We start from the raw sequence: 23,157 nt of genomic DNA on the forward strand, positions 1-23,157 counted from the left end.
TTGGTGGGATGCTAAAGTGTATTTTTAAAAATTTGCCTTAACTTATAGTTTCAAAATCCAGATGAAAAGATTTTGTTAGGTAGCTCGATATAATAATATAATAATAAAAGTGCCAAGCCAGGAGGGAATTTACTGTAAACAGTGGTAATGTTGAGTCCTGCCAGCAGAGGTCTCCCTAGATAGTGCCTGAATAAAACGAGCAATAACTTGACATTTGCCACTTTTATTCATTAAATCAATTCCATGAGCAAATGTGTTTTTATTCGTGGAGTGAATATCATGACCATTTATTGATACACACATAGGAAGAGGCTGCTTTTTTTTCCTGGGGTTGTTTTAAAAGTTGAGAATTTAAAAGCAACAAAATGTCAACGAAGAGAAACGCGGAAGTGCGTCGGAAGTAGCCGCAACTGTTTTAATGCCGCTAGCTTGATCGCGCTCGTAACCGCGGATCCGTGCGCGTCTCCAGGGACAACGCGCGCACACGCACGCAGAGAGAGAGAGAGAAGGCGCAGGTGGACTCTCTCCCACCTGTCTTTTCTTTCTGCTCTTCTTCTTTGTTGGGTTTTAACCTGTTAGATGTCGACGCACTTTTGAGCGACTCACGAACCGGCAGAACCGCCGTTTTCCGGACCGAATCAGTCGCTTCTGGACGCCATTAGTTGTTCGGAGCGTGAATCTGCAGGTGGGCTCTGGTTCGGGGGAACATGTCGGTACCGGCGGTCCGGAGGAGGGTCCAGTGTCCCCTCTGCTGACCCGCTTCGCTCGGAACAAAAGTGACCATGAAGGACATCGGAGAGTCCAAAGACCAGCAACTAACTGTAAGTGTCCTTTAAATCGAGAATTAATGGACCAGACATCGAACCCATGAATGTGCCGCGCCGGTTCCGACTGGGAAACAGAACCTTCATTCTTAATAATAATAATAATAATAATAATAATAATAATAATAATAATAATAATAATTCTTTTTTTATCATCCATTTGAGATCATGGATCACTGATTACGACAGTTTAATCAGCTCCTTCTTGACGATCAGAACCCTCCTGACACGTTTCTCCTGTTGGATAGAGATGAATTCCTACTAAAATAAGCCGGGTGGTTCCGGTTCTGTTCCTCTACGTGTCTTCCAGGCCTCATCCCTTCCAGGTTCACACCTTAATTATTAAAGCAGCTCCTTTAGTTGCTGGACTTTCTCCCTCTCGTCCTCAGAGGAGCATCTTTAGAATATTACACAGAAGCCAAGAGGAGGCCACCTTTCTGCCCATTTACCCCCGGTTCCGACGCTCCCTGTGGAAATACCCCCCTCCCGTTAAAAGCTGCCCCTGATCTGAGTCTAATTGAGCCTCTGAACGCTGCAGGTGACTGATGATAATGAGGATTCTAATTTCCTTCCCGAAGTTTTGGCTGAATCAGTCTGGACCGAAGTGGTTGGGAGAGGAAGCGGGAAGGCGCTCCTCGCGGTCCAAGTCGGTTCTGGAACCACGGCGCTGGGAGGGGGCGCGTTAGCCGCCAACATGCCCGTGTCCTTTCTTATTCGATGTCACGTGCGTCTGAACGGTCACGTTCCCCAAATAAAAACACGGTTATGGCCTCAGCTGAGCTCATCTTCTGACTCACGGCTGCAGGAAATTGGGAATCAATCAATCAATTTGCTGTTTGTGCGTCAGGTTGCGCTGAGGATCCGGCCCGTCAGCGATGCCGAGCAGGAGGAGGGGGCGACCATCGCGGCCCACAGACTGGACGAGCAGGTGAGGTGACTCCGTGTGTGTGTGTGTGTGTGTGTGTGTGTGTGTTGGGTCGTCTTCCTGCCTGTCATGTGACTGCACAGATAAAGTGCCACCGTGACCTCAGAGCCCATTAGAAACAAACATGTCAGGAGAGTTTTTTAGCCTTCCCACCGTTAAAAACATCACTCATCACCACGGCGACGGGGGGGCGAGCTACGTCGATTACGGGGCGATAAAGAGGGCGTCTCCTCCCGGCGTGGGCTTCGATGGGACAGAGGCAGAAACGGGACGGCGTGCTAACGGGTGGTGACCCGGACCTGCTGGGCGGGAGGCTGCTCCTCCTCCCACCACACGTGGGACGTCTCTGCAGCCCCAGTTGAGCCCCGGTGCCCCCCCCCGCCGCCCCCCCCAGCCCCCAGTTGGTTAGTAATTGAATTAAGCCGGGCCTCAAAGCCGAACATCAGCACTTCTGCCGATGATGACATCATTAAGATGGGCTTGGACGCGGGGGATTAGCAGCAGGCGGGTGGATCCAGTGCTGACGCAGCCCCCACATCGCCGCTCTGTTACTGTCTCCATCCCAACCGGCTCGCGGGTCTTTATCGGAGGCCCGCGGGTTCTGCTCCAGAATCCTGCTGCACTCTCTCAGCGGGGGAATCAGAAACCCGACGTGCACGTTATGTGATCCCTGCGGGGTCATATCAGGTTCACCAGGTGCTTCACAACAAAGGATTAGCAGGGCTCAGCGTAGGAAAACACACTTGTTATTGAGACAGAGAGTTAGCGTTAGCGAGGGGAAGGTCACGGCGACGCCGCCCTGGAGGCGAAGGTCGGCACTGATCTGTTGGAATATCCCAGGCCGCCAAAACGGGTCCACAAATCCAGAACACGCAGGCGTGGACGGACGCGGACAAGCTGAGCATATGGCCGCACGTAGCGCTTAGACAGATTAGCATGAGCGGCCACGGACTTGGCCAAATAAGTCCGATTTCCCGCGTCTGGTTTGTGTGGCGGCTCTAAGCCGGTGGCAGGTCTTAGCCCAGGTTAAACCCCCCGCCACCTGGCTTCACCCTTCCACAGAGCTCACGGCGCCGCTCCCCCGTTTCCATCAATGGGCCCGTGTTGTCCTCGTCTGGGTCGGGCTCAACTGAGACGTCTGGAGGAACTATTTCTTTGCAGAGTGGAGGGTGGCGGGAGAGAGAGAACCGTCGTAGTCAGGCGGTAGCATCGGAGAATCCGGTCGTTATTAACTGGACGGGTGAGAGTCTCCACGTCCGACCCGGCTCTCCAAACTTGTTGGGCGTGTTTCGGGCCGTCGGCTGCACACAGGCAGCAGTGTTTTATGGCGAAGCCTTGTCTCCATGGAGACGCTTGACAAGGTTGTGGTTATTCCGTGTTGGGTTTATTCTTGCAGGCTTTCAGCCCTGCCGTCCCCTCAGAATAAAACCTTTGTTTCCTCCGCCTCCGTCGTCCCTTTAAATGAATCATGTGATGACAAGGGCTCATGTTTGGGGAGATATCGCTCATTTGTTCCTGACTAATTAGTTCCGGGCGACGACTTGCCAGTCTTTCCTGAGTCACGGCGTCTCTCTGGGGTCAGAATAAGCTCGTCTCAGGAGTTCTGCCCTTCCAGGTAAACACGCCCACATGCAGGCGAGCTCGGGGGCAGATGGGGGCAGGAAGGGAGGGTAAAGGAAACGGGGAGCGGCCAGCAGACGGAGGCTGAGATGACGGGTCTCTGACTCCCCAGGTGACTCTCTGTGATCCTCCTGAGCCTCCCTCCTGTCTCTGGTAGCAGCAGTGACATAAGAGGTGGCTTCTGTGTTCGTCTGAGCCGCCCTGATCCCTCTCCACACCCTCCTCGCCGCTCCACTCCTGCTCTTGGCGTCTTAAGTGTGGGTAAAAGCCCCTGAAGGAGACGGGGCTCTGGAGCGACCCTTTATTAACCCACGCTCCGTCCCCCACTCGAACCTCCGGGATTACAGCCGAGAACCTGAAGGATTAGAATTCGTCCCTCATCCTGTTTTGAGAACAACCGGAACAAAGGAGGCGGCAGATGTGACATCATCACACGGTGTTCTGTCCTGATTAAAGGTGGGACTAATGTGTCCCCATTTACACCAGCATTAAGATGCTCTTCTCCCATTTAACCAATCAAGAGGACAACGTCCCCCCCCCCCCGACGACACGAGCGCCATTAACAGGCTGCTGGCAGGAAGGAAAGATTAACCACTTTCCTGAGCATATGAAACAGGCAGACAAACACTGGGAATGAGCCAAGAGTGTGTGTGTGTGTGTGTGTGTGCGTGTGTGCGTGTGCGTGTGTGTGCGCGTGTGTGTGTGTTTGTTTGTGTGTCAGTCAGGTTTCAGGGAAGCAGAGGGAGCAGATCTCTGAGGGCCCTTCTGTTGCTGCAGCTCTTCACTCACAACATGCTGTTGTTTGCTTGGTGGCGGGTGGAGGGTGGAGGGATACCTGTCACCCCTCCAAGCTCGATCCCAATCAGGGATCCCAGTCAGGGATCCCAGTCAGGGATCCCAGTCAGGTTCGACCCCCCCGACAGCACAGAAAAGGTCATCTGGATGTGGCTTCCCTGTCAGACAGTAAATAGACCGACCTAACGAGCACAATGGTGATTGGAAACACAAACGCTAAAAAACCCCAAAATCAGCTGCTCTTTCACTCCCCACAGAAGCCCCCCCCCCCCCCCCCCCCCCCCCCCACACACACACACACACACACACACATCTGAAGGAGAGAATCGACTCGTACTTGAAAACAGCCTGTTGTATATAACTGATGTCGTTAACCGTGGGGGGGGGACTTGACATTGTTCTAAATGTGTGCAACACTAGAGTCCTGCTGCCTCCTTCTCAGAGCTCTTTCATGATTTCTTGGTAACCCCCCCCCCCAGCCCCCCCATTATGGCGGTGACAAAGGACGCTGTGTAATTATCGGTGTTCTTGGTGGGCGATTGTTGGTTGGACAAAACCAAGTATTTTGAAGGTGTTGCTGCCATTTTAACAGCATCTTTGGGCCCAGTACCTTTGCAGACTGAACATGATTAGCAGAGCTGCCATCAAAACACCTCAATGTCAGGAGGATGACGAAGAACTATAGTTCAGCAGCTGTGCTCGTCTGGCTTGAAGCTCCAACGAGGGCCGCCTGCTAACGAGCCGATGTTGTGCCAACATGGTGGTCTTGGTGGTCCTGGTGGACATGGTGGACATGGTGGTCTTGGTGGTCTTGGTGGTCCTGGTGGTCTTGGTGGTCCTGGTGGTCAGAGCTGCTGGTCTTGACCCCATCTGGACATTCTAAGCAGAGACCCCCAGACCCCCACAGAGCCGTGTTGCTTCATTCTTCTCGTGTTTGCCTGTGTGTTGTTGTCAGGGTTAATGCTAATCGGTGTTATCACCGATGGGCTCTGGCCTCCAGGTGACCTCTGACCTTTAGCAAACATGGAAAACTCCCGATCGTGCCGAGTTGTTGCTTCCTCTGAGGGCCCGTGTGTCCTTTAGTGACAGTGGCAGGTTTGTTCCCTCTAAATGCAGGTGAAGGATGAACCACGTTTTATTGTCACACCTGGAAAAAGACCGTTTTTCTTTGATCCTTTGTTCCCGTCCTGCAGCCAGACATTCAGGTTCGCTTAGCTGCTTAATCTAACTTAAAGGCTTGACCTTTATAATCTCACACTGGCATAAAAGACATTTCTGAGCTCAGTGGGAATTATTGGAAATAATACGGCAAAGTTAAAATTCCCGTTGAAGGCTGCGATAAAGATCAAAGGCAGGAGGGATAAAAGACAAACTGGATTCATCACGTGTGTCTGACTGTTGTGATCTGGAATGAACTGCAGCAGAACTTTCTCTCAGGCACCCTGTGTCACCTGTGTCACCTGTCTCACCCGTCTCACCCGTCTCACCTGTCTCACCTGTCTCACCTGTCTCACCTGTGTCACCTGCATCACCTGTCTCACCCGTCTCACCCGTATCACCTGTGTCACCTGTCTCACCTGTCTCACCTGCATCACCTGTCTCACCTGTCTCACCTGTCTCACCCGTCTCACCCGTCTCACCTGTGTCACCTGTCTCACCTGCATCACCTGTCTCACCTGTCTCACCCGTCTCACCTGTCTCACCCGTCTCACCCGTCTCACCTGTCTCACCTGTCTCACCTGTCTCACCCGTCTCACCCGTCTCACCCGTCTCACCCGTCTCACCTGTCTCACCTGTCTCACCTGTCTCACCTGTGTCACGTACCCTGTGATGCAACACGCTGCTCCAGCCACTGGGGCCCTGGAACCTGATATCCAAGGCCATTGTCGGGGTGCAGAGAGGGCAGCTCGGAGGTTTTCCATCCCATAACCAGCTGCGACCGTCCCGGTTGACTCTCAAAGGTCGTCACGGTAACCTGTCAAAAGGCTCCGTCCCCGTGCAACCTAAAGATAAGGTGACGATGTCCACAGGAAGGACAAGAGTCCCATCGTATGGTTGCTGTTGTCGTACCAAAAATATGAGCAACACAACAACAAGGGTTCGTCTAACTGGCCCCCATGGCAACGAGGAATGTCGCGTGGAGACGCGAGCGTCTGCAGAGGTGAGCCGCTGAGGGAGGACGCCACCCTCCTGATGGCTTGGTTGGACCTGCTAAATGAAGACAAGCGTTGGGTCTGATGACGGCTCCGAGCCATGAAGACGAAGCTCCGGACCTTTGCCAGGCTGACTCCTGCTGTCTGACGCCAGGCGGCGGCGTTTGAGCCGCCAACACGTCCAGGTGTTGAATTATGGATCCACGCTGGGTCTAATGGATCCTCACGACTCGTTGATCAGAGAACACGGCGCCCGGGCCGGGGTCAGGGCGGTGCACCAGCAAGCTGCTGTTTGACTTTGGCTGATCTCTGCCAGCGCATGAATATTTCAGGGCTCTTTGTTTGAGTTGTTGTTCCCGTGGCTGCTGGTGTGTGCTAACACAGGGTTAGCATCATTAGAATCACCCCCGCTGATGGCGTCCTGGGACATTCAGTCCTCGTGGTCCTCGTGGTCCTCGTGGTCCAGCCGCCTCGTGTTCGCGTGTCTCCGCGGCTGCAGCAGAAGGACGATGTCACAAAAATGGATTTATTGTTATTATGTATGAAGGAGTTTGTGGTTTTTTGGGGCCTCTGTCCTCAGGTCCTCAGGCCGGTCCTCAGGTTGGCCCTCAGGCCAGCCCCCAGGTCCTCAGGTCCTCAGGTCCTCAGGTGAGCCTGCTGGTGAAAGTCTGAGCCGACCTGCCCCAGGCTTGGTGATCACAGAGTCCCCTTCTGAAGGTCATGGTGGACATGTTAGGGTACATCTGAGGACACGTTTGTCAGAGGTGAGACGGAGGAGGAGGAGGAGAGGTTTTATTGTCATGGTGGGGGTCCTGCAGGCTCCAGGAGGTGCTGATTTAGATGTTGGAGGTGAAGCTCGCTACGACCTTCGATGTGTGAGTTCTCAGAAAGACACGACACTCGTCCGCTTGGACCCCGTGGGTTTGACAGGTCAAAGGTCACGGTGCTCTTGGATAACGTGATGCCGCACTCGAGAGCAGCGCTCCTCCCGACGGGGGCGCTTTAGTCTGGAGCGTGCTCAGTCCTGCCCATCAGAGCACCTTCGTGCACTCTGATGCCTCTCAGATGCTTCCAGCGTGTCCAGACATTCAATCTGCTGCAGCAAGACTGTATAGAATTCACCCAGGCAGCAGCTGCTGTGCTCAGACATTATGGGATGGAGCTGGGGCAGACGGAGGTGTAACTGGAGGACAGATGTCAGATGAAGGAGAGGTGTTATCAACACCTTTGGCCTTTAATGTGGTCCCATGAGCACACGCACCACTGTGCATGGATGCACACACAATTCAGCACCTGCTTTTCAGGCAGGTTGGTGGAGCGTTGAGGCGTGCACGTCAGCTCTTTCCACGTGCACTATCACTATCTATGCATGGAGTAGCACGTAGCCTTCACGCACAGGCAGATCGTGTCCAGTCAGCAGCTGCTACCCACAGTTCTGACAATAAAACAAGGATTAGAAATAAAAGAAGTTCCAGTTCAGGCCCCCAGGTCCTCAGGTCCTCTGGTCGACCCCCAGGTCCTCAGTTCCTCAGGTCCTCAGGTCAGCCCCCAGGTCCTCAGGTCCTCAGGTCGGCCATCAGGTCCTCAGGTCGGCCCCCAGGTCCTCAGGTCAGCCCTCAGTTCCTCAGGTCAGCCATCAGGTCCTCAGGTCAGCCCCCAGGTCCTCAGGTCCTCAGGTCCTCAGGTCCTCAGGTCCTGGTCTGAACAGAAGACACTGTGTCCGTGTCAGTGACTTTAACTGATCAGTTAGGGGGAAGAAGTAAAGAGGAAATGTGGAGGACAACAAGTACCGGTGTTGATGTCTGCCCCCCCCCCCCCACACACACACACACACTCTCCCCCCATCCTCCCTCCTCATCACCTCTTGAATTTCAATCGAGAGGCTTCAAAGTAAGTGGCCCAGTCATCAAACAAGGTGGGTGCTCCAGAGTCTCAGGCCCGAGGACTCCCGGCCCCGCGGCCCAACGCGGCCCGAGGACGCGGATTTGAAGCCCCCTCCAGGGGCTTCTGGGCATCGTTGCTGTCTCTGTTATGAGGACGCTGCCAAGTGCATGGCAGCAGACGCCCACAGGGCTGGAAGAGGCCGCCGGGCTGGCTGCAGCCGCTCTGACTCACTGGGTCGTCAACAGCTTTGTGCTCTTGTTGTGTTTCTGTTGAAAAGCCTCCATTTTTCTTTTGGAGCGCTGCGTCACATGACTTCGTCTGACAGCAGCATCCTCCCCTCTAACCATATGTGGCGTGCACACGTGGACGTGCGTGACTGTCACACTTCAGCCTAATTAGCATTTCTAATGTTGCTATTGAAAAGCTAAACGAATTAGTGCTGACTGACAACTTAATCCATCCTAATGTGACAGTTTCTTGTCTCATAAAGCTGGAACGGGGCCGGCGTTTAATAATGGCTCTCAAGAATAATCTAAACTCCGTCCTTGCTGCTGTGTCTGCCATCAGATGGTGATTCTCATGGACCCCCTGGAGGACCCGGACGACATCCTGCGTGCCAACCGCTCCAGGGAGAAGACCTACATGTTTGACGTGGCGTTCGACTATTTGGCCAGTCAGGTCAGTGGGGAGGAACGGTTCGGATCAGAAACCCCTGGTTCGTTTCTCTTCATCAGTGTGTTATTGTCTGTGTGCAGGCGGAGGTGTACAGGGCAACCACCAAAGGGCTGATCGAGGGCCTCATATCGGGCTACAATGCCACCGTCTTCGCCTACGGCCCCACAGGTGTGTAGATGGGAGTGACTCCTCACCCAGGACCCTCAGACCTGTGACGACACGCTGCACAACAGCCTGATTCTGTTCCGCCTGTGTTGAATTGTGCGCTTGCAGGTTGTGGGAAGACGTACACAATGTTGGGGACGGACAAGGAACCGGGCATCTACGTGCGAACTCTGAACGACCTGTTCCGTGCCATCGAGGAGACCAGCGACGACATGCTCTACAGTGTCTCCATGTCCTACCTGGAGGTCGGTCACCGGTCCCACCACACTTTGTCCACATTGTTGTCATATTGTGTTGTGATGGAAGCTGATGAGGGAGCACGAAGACTCCGAGCCTCCAGCCTGTTTCTTCTTGAGTGGCTTAGAACCTGAGCAAAAGGGAGGTTTCTCATATGAAAGTGGCAGCGTGGTGCTCATGTCCTCTGAAAGGCCCCTGAGAGCAGCACACACATTTGTCCTGCCCAGACGCTGCATAAAGCTCTGAAATTAGCTGTTGTGCTGTCAGCGTTGAGCACTGGCATTATTCTTGGATTGACAACCCTATTGAGGAATCGCACTTTATTGGGCCTGTGGGCGGAGGGGAGTGGGGGGGGCAGCCCTATTGAAAGGAGCCTGGATGTACTCTGACCTGTACTGAACTCTGGGCATGAATCTGCATGTGATGTATGTGTTTGCTGTTTCCAGGGAACAATCTGCTGCACCTGCCACAGGGCCAGAGGCTAAATGCCATTTTTATTGCCTGTTTACACATCTGCTCCCTCAGCCGGCGCCCATTTAAAGGCAAACGGCCACTTCCTGTCTCGTCCATCTGATATGAGTAATAACGTGCTGTTTTGCTGTCTTTTGTGCCCGATGCGTGGGGTTCAGCGCGGCTGTAAAACCTGCGATCAGGAATAAGTGAATAAGGAGACGACCGTGAGAAGCCGATTCTGTGCCTCTGGCCTTGAATTTCACCCTGAATAACGAGACGAACATCCGCCTTTCAGAGGCGATGAATGCTGCCAGTCGGAGGTGACGGCAGGAACAATAGGACCTGGAGCTCCGGCGGCCCTGGGCACCCGCTTTCTTTCCTGCTCTTCTCTGGGCTGACCTTCAGTGAGGCTTTAGCTGCTCCTGACGTCGGTCCGGAGAAATCACCCCAGGCTCAGATAACCCACAACACGGAAGCGTGTCAACGCCGGCCGCTAACAACCCTGTTTTTGTGTCTTTTAGATTTACAACGAGATGATCCGCGACCTGCTGAACCCGTCCTCGGGCTTCTTGGACCTGAGGGAAGACTCTAAAGGAGTGATTCAAGTCGCCGGCATCACAGAAGTGTCCACCATTAACGCACAAGAGGTTGGTCCCAGTCACGCCGCAGCGTTAGCGACGCCGTTCCGGAATCTTGAGCGGAGCACGTCTGAGGAGCGACCGTCCCTCCGTCTGTCCGTTTCAGATCATGGAGCTGCTGGTGAAGGGCAACAAGCAGCGCACGCAGGAGCCCACGGCCGCCAACCGGACGTCGTCGCGCTCCCACGCCGTGCTGCAGGTGGCCGTCAGGCAGCAGAGCCGCTGCCGCGACGTCCTGCAGGAGGTCCGCTTCGCACGCCTCTTCATGATCGACCTGGCGGGTTCTGAGCGTGCGGCCCAGGTGCGTGGTGTCATCAGGGGCTGAGTAAAAGGCTAGGGGTTATTACTCTCCACGTTTGATGCTCAGGGCACATTTAGACGTTATTCTGGTCATTCTCAAGGTCATTTTAGGAGGGAAACTTGGCTGATTTTGACCTTCAGATGTCTTGATTTTAATACATTTAAAGTCACTTCCTGTAAGTAAAATATGCTTAAATGCTAATGAATACTTTATCCATAAAAACATGTTGCAGCTTATGACGCAAATGTAATTAGGATCAGATAAATGGTTTCGTCATGGTCGCCACTCTCAACGTGGCCCTGTGCACATCGTGCAAACATCACGTGCACGTACTGACCTTCTGAAGAGGCTCGCAGCCATTCTGTTGTTAGAAAGGACACGAGGCCTCCGTTAGTTACTGAGCTGAGCGGGAGAGGGACTTGTTTGTAGAATGAGGCCACAGGGAACAAGCTGTCTGCCTCTTTAGAGCAGGTGCTTGCTTAAAAGTCTATTTAGTGGAGTCATCCTGCAAGATGGCGCCCCCTTCTGGACGACAGTGGAAATTAAACAGGATGGGATTCACTTTTCTCCAATAACATATCATTCATCGATTTATTCAGACAGTTTATGCGAGTGTTTTTAATTGATTTGCATCATAAATCTACCCTCATGTGCTGTAATTGCACTCTTGTTCTGTCAGACTCAGAACAGAGGGCAGCGGTTGAAGGAGGGGGCCCACATTAACCGCTCCCTCCTGGCGCTGGGCAACTGCATCAACGCTCTGAGTGACAAAAACGGCGCCAAGTACGTCAACTACAGAGACAGCAAGCTGACCCGTCTGCTGAAGGTATGGTATCGGATCCCTCACGTGGCTCCGGGTCCTTCAGCTCCTCCTAATTATGGAACGTTTTGGGCTGACAGGACTCCCTGGGCGGCAACAGCAGGACGGTCATGATCGCTCACATCAGTCCCGCTTCCGTCGCCTTCGAGGAGTCTCGGAACACGCTGACGTACGCCGACCGTGCCAAAAACATCCGAACACGGGTATGGCGGTGAAGCGCGTTCCGGGTCTGTGCCGGAAATATGACAGCAAAGAGCAACAACTCTGTTCTTTCCGCACCAGGTGAAGAAGAACCTGGTGAACGTGTCGTATCACATCGCTCAGTACACCAACATCATCTCAGACCTGCGCTGCGAAGTCCAGCGGCTCAAGAAGAAGATCGCAGATCAGTCGAGCCGCCAGCTCACCTCGGAGCGGGCTGACATCCGCCACGTCCAGGGTGAAGTTTGGCCTTCAGGAGTTCAGAGAGTGAAGCGAAGCGTTATCTCACTCGGCTCCTGCTCTTTCCAGCGGAGGTCCAGGCCCACTCCAGCCAGCAGAGCCGAGCAGAGACGGATCAGCTGAGGGAGCAGCTCCTGGACGCCTTCCGCCAGCAGATGGTGATCAGGAGGAGCCTCCTGGAGCTGGAGAACAGCAGCATGGAGATCCAGATCGACACCTCCAAACACCTGCTGACCATCGCAGAGTCAGTTCATTTCATTTCAAATGTAGAAATCTCAGAACCAAGATGGAAGGTAGAAGCCAGGAATGCTCCTGTTCTGATCTGTTGCCGTGTTTCCAACCCAGCTGGGAGCAGGAGCAGAGTAAGCACAGGAGGAAGTGGCAGGCGGAGCGGAAGAAGGAGAGTCTGAAGAAGGATGAAAGCGAGAAGGACTCTGATTCCCCAGAGTCTCCTCCAGACAGCAACGAGTCCCAGGAAGTGAGGCTGGCCCGGGAAGCTCTGGTCACGCTCACGGCGGAACAGAAGAAACTTCAGAGGCAGAAGGTGTTGATCAGCGTTCGTAGTAAAGCTGGAAAAGGTTCTTTCCTTCCAGCCTTCATTCCACCGTCCCCCCCCCCCCACAGGTGCTGCTGGAGCGCAGGTTCTTGGAGCTGCGGGATCAGGCCCGGCGCCTGGAGGAGCTGCTGCAGGCCGGCGGGGAGCTCCGACGAGCAGCGCGAGGTCCTGGGTCTGCTCTGCAAGGTCCACGAGCTGGAGATGGAGAACACGGAGATGCAGTCGCACGCGCTGCTGAGGGACAGCGTCATCCGGCAGAAGAACCTCGTGGTGCAGCGCTTCGAGCAGCACCGACACCTGTGCGACGAGATCATCCAGCAGCAGAGGCAGTTCATGGACGGTGAGTCCCTGCTGGCCTCCACGTCTTCCAGAGACACACGCGCCCCCTGCTGGCAGACCCGGAGTACACCTGCGTACGGTTGTGGTGGTGCCGGGAGTCTTCCTCTGGGATCGGAGCTTATTCCACTAATTCCATGTTCTGGTCTGTGTTGCAGATCACAGACTCTTAGTCCCCCCGCGCCTGCAGGAGTTGTACGACGTCTACATGAGGGAGCTGGACGAAAGGAAGCTGGAACGAGCCGTGGCCCTGGATAAAGTGACCAGCAGACAAACCGTCCAGGTATAGTTGAGCGCACCTCCTCGGCGGCGAATCCTGTCGTCCTCACCTCCCCGGTGCTCTGTCCAGGACGGCTCCCTCCCCAAGATCTCCCTGCACGGTCACGGCCGGGACAACGTGCAGGAGGTGGACTCGGATCAGGAGAGCGTGCGAAACGCGTCCTCTGACAACAGACGGGCTCAGATCAAAGCCCGCCGACACACTCTGCCCCCCATTCTCCCCGAGCCTGAGCTGTAAGTGCACATTGAGACTCCGTCCTCACCACACGTCCGTATTAAAGTCCTCTTCTCTCCCCACGCCTCAGAGACAACAACAGGGTCTTTAAGAACAGTCCTCACGCCAGGCAGATGAGAAACCGCACCGTGGTGACGCCACCTCCCATCCACATCAATGGAAAGGGCAGCAGAGAGGTGAGGTTTCACACCCCTGGAGGCCACGCCCACAGCGTGGTTGCTATGGTCAACGTTTGTCCTCTGTGGGTTGTGAAGCAACGGAGACGGACGAGAACTCTCGAGTCTGAGCTCCTCGTCTGAGTAGAAGAGTCACGGGTCCAAAACGGGTCCTCCACACCATTAAAAACACCTTTCAACGCGACCTTGAACCAAAGCGAGGGCCTGACGTTGTGCGCCTGATGTTTGCAGCTGCAGCCGCTGCTCCCCGATGCCTCCGTCACCTGCGCTCACCTGAGCCACAGCGTCAGCAGCCACCTGGACTCCTCGCCCGAGAGCAGCGAGGCGGGAGCCGACGTCCTCCTGTCCCGAACAGGTGAGATCCGTCCGTCCGTCAGCAGCGACCGGCGCCTGTTTTAGTAGAAGAAGAAAGGAAGGTAAAACTGTGCCCCCACAGAGCGACGGCAGATCTCGAAGGGGGTCCAGAACATCGTGGTCAAAGCAGCCCGTCGGCGTTCCAAAGCCCTGGAGGTGGAGGCTCTGCGGCTAGCCCCGCCCCCTTCCCCGCTGGACCCCAAGAAGCAGAAGAGCACCCTCTCCCTGACGGAGGCGCCACGCAGAGGTTTGCCCGTGCAGCGCCCCGAGCTCAGACACGCCACCTCCGACGACAACCTGTCCAGCAGCACCGGGGAGGGGCCCAACCTGCAGGCCACCTGGACACGCCCACACCAGCGCCAGGTCACCACCAAGAACCAGACGCCCCGCGAAAACGACTTTGAGACTCGCCGCAAGAAGAGGCGCTCACGCTCTTTTGAAGTCACGGGTCAGGCAGTAAGTTTCTGTTTCACTTTTATTTGTTGTGGGTGTTCGTATGTTTGTCCATTAGGTGGCGGTGTTGCCACAAGTGTTAACGTTCGTTGCTAGTAGTGACGCTAACGTAAGATTAGCCTGTAATAATGTTGATTTTGTTCCTGGAGAAGCCTGAATTCCTACATTTATTGAGCGGTAATCTAATTGTAACATGTATTTGTTACATGTTTTGGAACGCCGCTTGGAACGGATTAGGGCATTTACATGGAAAACGCGTCTCTACTTACGTAATTTTCAGGTTCCGGAACCAATAATTCCGTAAGCAGAGGTTCCTCAGTATTTGAATCATTGGATTTTCTTCCTTTTCTCTCTCGCAGCTTCCTCAAAGCAAGACGGCCGCAGCTCAGCGGTTCCGTCCCCTGGACAGCACCTCAGACCCCCACCTCCACATTAACAGGCAGGCCCCTGTGCACCGCCACCAGTACAGAGCCGTCCCCCCCATCCCCAAAGTCAGGGCGCCCCTCGTCAGCCAGCCGACAGGTGATGTTTCCGCCCTGCAGGTGTGTCCTCCCCCGACTCTAATACCGGACCTTTGTTTGCCACCTCTTTGCACAGGCTTCCACGCGGACTCTTCAACAGCCCACCTGAACAAGAGGGGGTCCCACCTGCGACAGCCCCAGCCCCTCCTCTACATCAACAACACGGGCAACAGCAGCCAGCGTGCACGGCGACACTGAGCCGTCACTGAGCACCAACGCGCCGCACCAGCTGATCCTCCGGCTGGAGAGCCAAGCGCCCCCAGACGCCCCCTCCCTCAGTGGCTGATGTTTAGAGTTTCATGCCCTACGAGTGGCACTCGACGCCTCCGTGCGCTTGTTTTCTGTGCTTTGTTGTGGACAGCGATGGGCGCTGACCTTCTGTCGTTACCACGTCTGGTTCTTAATCTCACTGTGAAGGCGGCGCTGGAGGGAATGTGGCTCATAGAGACGAAGGTCAAAGCTAAAGAATGGAAAGCTAATGAGTCTGAAACACGAGGTTTTATTGGACAAAGGGGAAGCGAGGGCTAATGGTCAGGTAGCAACCTGCTGTCATGTTGTTTCAGCACTTGTGATGTTGCAGTCAAAGCTGGTGATGTTGATCGTGTTTACATGGAAGCTAAAATGCCTGGAGTGCTTGGAATTGAAGACGTCTGAACATCTTTTGGGGTCCTTTTCACCTGGCGTCTGAAAGGCTGCTTCTGTTCGGAGCTGAAACGTCTGCAGCAATCCTAAAGAAGTCCAGCTGTCCATCAAATCCAAGCTGATTTTATCTTCTCTTGCACCTTGGGTCTGCTCTTAAAAGCACAAGAGTCCTTTATCATGTTTGTGTCTGTACAGACATCTGCTTTTCCAGATGTTTTGCTGTATTTTTAAGAGTTATTTAATTGTTACCTTTTCTGGTATGATTTTCAACTTTCTACAATTTATTTTGTACATTTTATTTTTTAATTTGGACCCAAAATAAATTTGGATGGCATAAGTGTAAAATTGCTGTATTTTGTCATCAGAATTCAGGTCAATTCATTCGAAAGAAACGTGACAGAAACGAGAAAAGCTGTAGGTGTGTAATACAGCAGCTGTCCGCTAGAGGGGGCGTGTCCACAGATGGATGCTCTCAAATAAGCTCGGAAAAAATCATCTCTCGTGTTATACTGTACATCTTCCCTCAGAGAGCGCAAAGTGAACATAAGTTTACAGATTTTATTCCTTTAACAGTTTTAACTTGTCTTAAAAACATCTATAGACACACCACACCATTATAATTAAATGTTCTGGACAGAGTGTTCCTGATTCTGTCAGAATTCAACATTTTTAAGGTCAGATCTGGAAAGTAAGATATTCAAAATATTGGTACATTAAGTGCACTATAAATTCTTGCAGTGTGTATAGTTATAAAGTATAGTACAATTTAACTTAAATCCGATCGCGTTGAATTTAGTTTCCCGTTTAATACAAAGCCCGCCTTCTGGACAACAAACCCCGCCCCTTATTCAACAAGCAGCTTTTGTGTCCAATGAGAATCCTAGTACGGTTGATTGATGTGCAAGCTGACCAATGGGCGGAGGGATTTTCTCTGCGGCACACATGGCTGATTTGCAACCTGCCGAGGCGACCGCGGAGAAGGAGGGAAAATGTCGCTCTGGTCGCCCCGGACCGGTCCAGGATCAGTGGCGCTTTAGGACGGAGCAGCCCGTCATTCGGTGGGTCTGACGCCGTCACTTGTTGCCCTCACGCTCGGCCAAAGTTGCCTCGTACCGCCGGCAGAAGCTTGGAGCATTAATCTCTGTCATTTAGCGCGATTTTAGGGCTTAAAAGCGAGTTTTTCCTCCGCGTGGCCGCCATGTTGTTGTTAGTTAGCACGACTTTATCTGCCTTCATTCCGGACTTTACCAGAATTTAATACTGGAATTCAACGCGTTTTCCACTACATTTACGCAATAAAAATGTGTTTTATTAAAAGCACAACTTTAACTAGTTTTACCTAAAGTTTACGAACAGTTGAATTCACAACTTTCCACAACTCTGACCAGATTAACACACAATTTAACACAATATTTTCCCCCTCTTATTCATACAGTTTCCTTTTGAAAGCTACGTTTAACAACACGGTTGATTTTCCACCAGCTGACAAAAGTGATGCTTTAACTAAAAGTGCTTTTTGTGTTTTTATTCCCAGATCGGCGTTCCCAGGAGTGATCCATCCCATCCACCGTGAAGGACCCACCAGGGGGACATGGACGCCGGTACCAGGGTGATGGGTCTGGACGCTCAGGGAAACATGGTCTTCACCGTCGTGAAACCAGTCATGGGGATTTTCCAGGTGTCCTCGGACCAAGCGGGGAATTCTCCGCAGGGGGGAATGGGCCTCCAGGGTCTGTCGGAAAACACCATAATTGTCCCCCAAAGCCAGGCCCAGATAGACCAGAACCAGGGGGGGACGCAGCCCTTACCGACACACATGATGCAGAATTCTGTACCGAGCCAGACGGAGAATCTGCCCCAGAACCAGGACCTGCCGCCGGACTCGGGGTCCACGGATCACATGCCCTTCGCGGAGGTGTCTTCGCTCCTGGACCCCAACATGAAGGGGTCCAAAGCCCGTAAGTTGGTGCGTGTTGGTGTTCGAACGACGGCTCCGCGCTAACCTCGTCCTCGCCGCCAGGGAAGCATCTCATCTCCTACGATGAGATCAAGCGACGGCTGCAGGCTCCGGAGAAGATGTCCCTGCGCTCCCTGGCCGCCTACACGCGGGTCAGCCGGGGCCCGGCCAGCAAGAGGACCCTCCTGGACTCCCTCAGCGTCCTGGGCCTCAAGCCCAGCACCACCACGTCCGTGTCCTCCTCCTTCTCCAAACTGACCGAAGGTGACCCGACCGCTGCGGGCCTGGCGCCGCGTCTCCAGAGCACGACGGCCGGTGCTTTAAATGTGTGTGTGTGTGTGTGCGTGTGTGTGTGTGTGTGTGTGTGTGTGTGTGTGTGTGTGTGCAGGGGACACCAGGGCTCTGTGTGATGACATGAAGGACTTTGGACACGACTACATCGACTACGGCAACATGGCGAAGCAGCTCATCCCCGAGATAAACACGGTCCAGCACTGGTCCAAGATTATCGAGACCAGGTAGGAACGCGGCGGCTTCGGCGCCTGTTCGGGGTCCCGGGGAGCCCGAGGTTCCGGGGGCGTCGGCGCCTGAGGGGTAACCGGGCCGTCTGCTCTTTCAGGAACCACCTGGAGGACATGAGACGCTGCTTCAAGGACCCGCTCAACAGCAGCTCCTTCGACAACGTGACGCACGGGCTCGGGCTGGGAATGCTGGACGCCGCTCTGGACATGATCGTCATGGTGATCGAGCAGCAGATCCGGATCCTGTCCGGAGCGGCGGCCTCGGATCAGGCGGATTCTGCTCTGTCGATGCGGCGCGCACGCCGGCGCCCGCGCAGAGCCCCCCCGGCCGAGGGCGACGGGTCGCGCAAAGGGTTCGGAGGAGGGAGCGAGCGGGAAGAGGGCTTCTCCGGGCGGAAGGGCCGCAGCAAGGCCCGGAAGAAGGTGCAGCGGGCCGGCGCCGCCGTGGACCAGCCCGCCGGCACGGACAGTAACGTTCTGACCCTGGTGTCTCTGGGATACGAGACCGTCTCCAGCGGCCTCGGCGCCGCCGGGAGCGTCTGAACTCCGCCCTGGGGGGGGTTTTTACTGGCATATTTTATACTAACGAGCTTTAAAGGAGGGAAGCTAACGAGCTGCTTCCTGTCCCCGGAAATGTCCCGGCGCTCCCTAAAAATCATGTTTACGGTGTATTCTTCGGTGTGGCATCGGAATCGGGAACAAATAAAATACTGAAGGTGGAAAACTTGTGCCGACGTCTTTCCTGTACCAGATGATCCGCCAGCTGAAAGGCATTGTGGGAGATTTCCCGTCGGCCTCGCGCTAATGCCCGACGCTCCGAGACTTAGGGAGGATTTGTTGTGCATTAGCCGGGGAGGACGCGGCACCAGCTGGAGGCCAGGGAAGGAAGGCGTGAAGCACCTGTGCAGGATGGTGCTGAGCACGCCGCACGTGCACGCGCACGCGCACGCCTGTGCTCCTCCCGCAGAGCGCCTCAACGAGGCCCTGGGCGCCATCCGCGTCCTCGGCGTGGAGCCGGTGGAGGACGAGCTGGAGCCGCATCTGAAGACGGTCCTGAGCAGCATCGAGGACAAGAGTCAGTCCCGCGCTCGTCACGTGCGCGCGCGCTTCGCTAAGCTGCGTCTCTGATCCGCAGTCACGTTCCGGAGCGTTGATGCCGGAACGGGGGGCCTCCTGATCCTCGCGGCTTCCATCCTTTCAATTGCAAAGTGTTTACGGCTTTAAATATCATTTAAATATAATTCTGGTTTATGCTAACCTAAAGCTTTATGCTAACCCAAGGTTTATGCTAACCTAAAGATTTATGCTAACCTAAAGCTTTATGCTAACCCAAGGGTTTATGCTAACCCAAAGGTTTATGCTAACCTAAAGGTGTTGGGCTCGAGGCCCGCTCCAGAGGGTCCCCTGAGAGGGGATCAGGAGCGCCTGCCCCTGAACGCCTCTTTCCCTGTGTCCAGCCGAAGGTGCCCCTGAGCAGGTGGTGGTCTCCGGGGTTCTGCCCATCCTGGCGCTGTCCCTGAGGCGGCGTGGACCTCTGGCGCCGCTCACCGCTAAACTGGTGGCCGAACTCGCCAAAGAACGTGAGTTGTTCGCCGGTCCTCGTGTCCCCCCCCCCCCCCACTGTGCAGTCACCCGCTTGTCTGCGTCTCAGCCGCCGTCCGTGGAGGTTTTGGCGACGCCGGTCTGGTCCCGGCCGTGCTGGCGCTGCTGACGAGCACGGACCCGGAGCTGCTGCATCACGCCGCCAGAGCCGCCTCGCGCATGTGCCGCGACAGCCGTGAGTAGCCGCGGGGCTTCCTGGAGCCCCGGGTCAGGTCATGTGACCTTGAGCTGGGCGTCGCCGGGTAAGGTCACGTGACCGCCTTTCTCCTCTGTAGCGGAGCTGCAGGAGCTGCTGCTGCGCCGCGGCGCCGTTCCGCGCCTCGTCGCCGTCCTCCTCCGCGTCCCCGCCGAGGAGCGCCTGGAGGACGCGTGTCTCCTCGCCCTCTGCAACCTCAGCGGGATGGGCGTGTCCGAGGAGGCGGGGCTGGTCTGGGAGAGGGGCGTGTCCGTGAGGCCGGGGGAGTCCCTGTTCCGCGCCGTCTCTCGCCACACCTGCGGCTTCACCTTCTCGCTCATCGAGGTCCGAGTGTCTCGGCGGGCGCCCGCTCAGTACGTGGTCGACGTGGAGGTCGCCCGCCGCTATTCCCCCGGCTGCTGGAGCCTCCGCGGGAGCACCGGGACCATCAGAACGCCGCTCCCGCTCTTTGACCCTGGAGGGGACTCAAAGACTTGGAAAGTGTCCAAAGTGACTCGGCGCGTCCCCCAAAGCCGAAGTCTGAAGACTCGCGTGTTCCACTCGTTCCTCTGAGTCGTCCCCCGTCTGTTGTGGAACAGAACCCATGAACTGGACTTCCAGGACCACCGACACTCCAGCAGGGGTCAGAGCCACGTTCTGGTTTTTGTTCTTCTTCTACTCGTCCCTCAACGTCGACTCGTGTCACCACTAATCTTCCCCCACAAACAGCATCTGTTCTCGCCCTGGTTAATAAAGACACAATTAACAAATAATAATAAGCTCCTCCATCTTCTAAGCGGAGAAGACCGGAGCCGCGGTCCCCACAAGGGCGCTAATCCAATTCTGTCCTGATCTCACGGCTCACTTACAGACTCCCGCCGCCAGGGGGCGCCAACGAACCGTGAAACTTTGGGAGCTTGAACACAATTTGGGGATTAAAAGAATTTCTACCATTTTCCAGAAGACCAATAAAGTTGTCCAACCCCCCCCCCCCCCTAAAATACACATGTGCTGTTTGTGAACTGAAAAATGTGTCCTCCGATTTCTTTGACTCGCAATTTCATCTGGCTGCGCTGCAGGCTTCCGAACTCCCAATCAATCCAAACTTTATTACTCTGAGAGACACTTCAATATTTAATGGGACAGAGAGGAGAGTTTAAAATGAGACTCAAGTGCGCACGCTTATTTTTGATTGTCCGTAAAGATTGCTCGGCTGTAAAAGTGTCGTTATTTACTCCGAGAATAAAGCTGCTAACGCAGGAGAAGCTGCTGTCCAAGAGAACATGTTATTGCATCCAATATTGGGAACGCTGGGAATGCCTATGGAATAGGAATGTCCATATATGCAGAGAGCCGGAGGACAAACGGCTCGATGCTGGTGGGCAAACGGGGAGGACGGAGGCGCGTTGATATTTACATTGATTTGACTTGTAAACGCGCTCATTCCAGGGGAGATTTCGGAGTTAGCTTGCGTGATGAGGAACGGACGCGCAGCCGGAGTGTTGAATCCATAAATCCTCCTGTTCTCCGCAACGGCAACGCGCGCGTGTGACGTTTAATATCCCACCTATTAACAATGCATGAAGAACTCTGCATTTTAAGCCCGATAACGTGGCTGCGGACGGCTTTATTGCTCATCTTTGCAAATGAGTCATTGAAACTTTAATCCTCTTGTTGTTTTTTTGTTGCAGAAACAACTGTGTAATTGCATTAGAGTTTCACGGCGCCGGGATTCTAATTACTGAGCTCATCATTTCTCTATTGTGGCCTTTGTTGTTCTTAGCCTGTAGCGTCTTCAGTGATAGACGAGCAGGATGCACGCTGATAAAAGCACGCGCCCTCATTTAGCAACACACTCTGGGCCCGTTCCTCTGCCTGTCTGCGACTATTGATCATCTCAGAGACGATTCGGTCTCTCTGCTGATCTGACACGTCTGGAGGAGGAGGATTCAAAACATCCTGAAGGGCGGGATGATGTTTGGGGTTCAGGTCATTAGAGCAGCAGCTACAGCAGCAGCAGCAGATACATTAGCTACAGCAGCTACAGCAGCAGCTACAGCAGCAGCAGCTACATTAGCTACAGCAGCAGCAGCTACATTAGCTACAGCAGCAGCTACAGCTACATTAGCTACAGCAGCTACAGTAGCAGCAGCTACATTAGCTACAGCAGCTACATTAGCAGCTACAGCAGCAGCAGCTACATTAGCAGCAGCAGCTACATTAGCTACAGCAGCAGCAGCTACAGCAGTAGCAGCTACAGCAGCAGCTACAGCAGTAGCAGCTACAGCAGCAGCTACAGCTACATTAGCTACAGCAGCAGCAGCTACATTAGCTACAGCAGCAGCTACATTAGCTACAGCAGCAGCAGCTACAGCAGCAGCTACAGCAGTAGCAGCTACAGCAGCAGCTACAGCTACATTAGCTACAGCAGCAGCAGCTACATTAGCTACAGCAGCAGCTACATTAGCTACAGCAACAGCAGCTACATTAGCTACAGCAGCAGCTACAGTAGCAGCAGCTACAGCTACAGATGAATCTGCCCTCAGACTCCTGCAGCTTCGGCCACTAATGAACTCTGAGGACAATTTGTCAGCAAAAGCACATTAAGAGCGAAGCTGCTTGTGAATAATTGAAGTCTTGGTCTTTAACCAGATGAATCTTCTCAGGATGCTCGTGCACAGTTCACCTGTCACCAGTGTGTGTTCATTATGTGCACGTGGCCACAGACCCAGATTACTGATGACAGAACCAGACCTGTTGTAATGGAGCAGTGGACATCTTCCATTTGTCTCCGCGCACACACACACACACACACACACACACTGAGCCCGACGGTGCCTCAAACAGGCGCCGCTTGTGTCTCTTCTGCTCGACGTCGCTCTGCTGCTGCTCCGAGCGACAGAATCGGGCTCATCCTGAATCAGGTGACCAGGAAAAGCTGGGAAGCTCCGTGTTTGTGTCGGAGCTGGAGGGAGAGGCCATCTGTCCCGACCTGTTGGCAGGAGGAGCCGCGTCCTGGCGGAGCCGGCGCCGCTCGTCTGAGGGGACCAGGCGCCGCTCGTCGTGGCCTGTTGACGGAGGGAAGGCTGCACCTTGACGTGACCGGCGGGGGGGGGGGGGCTGCGGGAGCTCGCCGGAGCCACGGGCAAAATGGTGGCACGGGGCAGATGGCTGATTGGGGATTATCACCCTGGGTCAGGAAGCCAATTAGAAGAGGGGACGATGAGCAGCAGAAGGTGGGAGGACCAATCAGGATCCCTCACACGGGAAGCCACGCGCCGTCTGCCCGGCTTCACACGCAAAAACCCCCATTTTGTGGGGGGGGGGGGGGGGGGGGGGGGTTAAAAATGGTCGCAAACATCAGGATTCAAATCAATATCTTGTTTTTTTCCTTCTCACAGGGTCAAAATGATCCCGAA

At 54.5% G+C, this 23,157-nt stretch overlaps 3 protein-coding genes across 4 annotated transcripts; all 3 read left to right on the plus strand.

The window, feature by feature from the left end:
- Positions 1-438: 438 nt before the first annotated feature.
- Positions 439-15,828, plus strand: LOC130524735 (kinesin-like protein KIF19). The gene is given in 21 exon segments (XM_057031164.1): positions 439-821; positions 1,672-1,752; positions 8,769-8,879; positions 8,957-9,044; positions 9,150-9,286; positions 10,253-10,378; positions 10,476-10,670; positions 11,350-11,496; positions 11,571-11,693; positions 11,773-11,929; positions 12,001-12,175; positions 12,277-12,475; positions 12,556-12,624; positions 12,626-12,827; positions 12,982-13,106; positions 13,173-13,336; positions 13,408-13,513; positions 13,745-13,868; positions 13,950-14,323; positions 14,680-14,842; positions 14,918-15,828. Coding segments are annotated over 21 exon segments (3,027 nt in total). The 5' UTR covers positions 439-782; the 3' UTR covers positions 15,040-15,828.
- A 592-nt stretch (positions 15,829-16,420) lies between these two features.
- si:ch73-127m5.2 (uncharacterized protein LOC561202 homolog) lies at positions 16,421-18,685 on the plus strand. 2 transcript variants are annotated; one of them, XM_057031188.1, is made up of 5 exons: positions 16,421-16,541; positions 17,018-17,441; positions 17,504-17,704; positions 17,829-17,958; positions 18,060-18,685. In XM_057031188.1, the coding sequence occupies exons 2-5, from the start codon at positions 17,075-17,077 to the stop codon at positions 18,502-18,504; spliced, it is 1,143 nt and encodes a 380-aa protein (XP_056887168.1). In that variant the 5' UTR covers positions 16,421-16,541; positions 17,018-17,074; the 3' UTR covers positions 18,505-18,685. The 2 variants fall into 2 exon arrangements, with proteins under 2 accessions (XP_056887168.1, XP_056887177.1); XM_057031197.1 differs by having other exon boundaries at positions 16,437-16,541; positions 17,032-17,441.
- An 80-nt stretch (positions 18,686-18,765) lies between these two features.
- Positions 18,766-20,729, plus strand: si:dkey-21e13.3 (uncharacterized protein LOC100150043 homolog). Its single transcript, XM_057031208.1, has 4 exons — positions 18,766-19,036; positions 19,419-19,541; positions 19,613-19,738; positions 19,839-20,729. The coding sequence occupies exons 1-4, from the start codon at positions 18,766-18,768 to the stop codon at positions 20,309-20,311; spliced, it is 993 nt and encodes a 330-aa protein (XP_056887188.1). The 3' UTR covers positions 20,312-20,729.
- Positions 20,730-23,157: the final 2,428 nt, after the last annotated feature.

The sequence above is a fragment of the Takifugu flavidus genome, chromosome 1 (assembly GCF_003711565.1).
Source record: "Takifugu flavidus isolate HTHZ2018 chromosome 1, ASM371156v2, whole genome shotgun sequence".
Classification (NCBI taxonomy): Eukaryota; Metazoa; Chordata; class Actinopteri; order Tetraodontiformes; family Tetraodontidae; genus Takifugu; species Takifugu flavidus.

Coding starts and splice junctions, on each gene's coding strand:
- si:ch73-127m5.2 (XM_057031188.1), top strand. CDS start 17,075: ATGGACGCCGGTACCAGGGTGATGGGTCTGGACGCTCAGGGAAACATG. Junction 17,705..17,828: donor CTTCTCCAAACTGACCGAAG/GTGACCCGACCG, acceptor GTGTGTGTGCAG/GGGACACCAGGGCTCTGTGT. Junction 17,959..18,059: donor TCCAAGATTATCGAGACCAG/GTAGGAACGCGG, acceptor CTGCTCTTTCAG/GAACCACCTGGAGGACATGA.
- si:dkey-21e13.3 (XM_057031208.1), top strand. CDS start 18,766: ATGCCCGACGCTCCGAGACTTAGGGAGGATTTGTTGTGCATTAGCCGG. Junction 19,037..19,418: donor GAGCAGCATCGAGGACAAGA/GTCAGTCCCGCG, acceptor CCCTGTGTCCAG/CCGAAGGTGCCCCTGAGCAG. Junction 19,542..19,612: donor GGCCGAACTCGCCAAAGAAC/GTGAGTTGTTCG, acceptor TCTGCGTCTCAG/CCGCCGTCCGTGGAGGTTTT.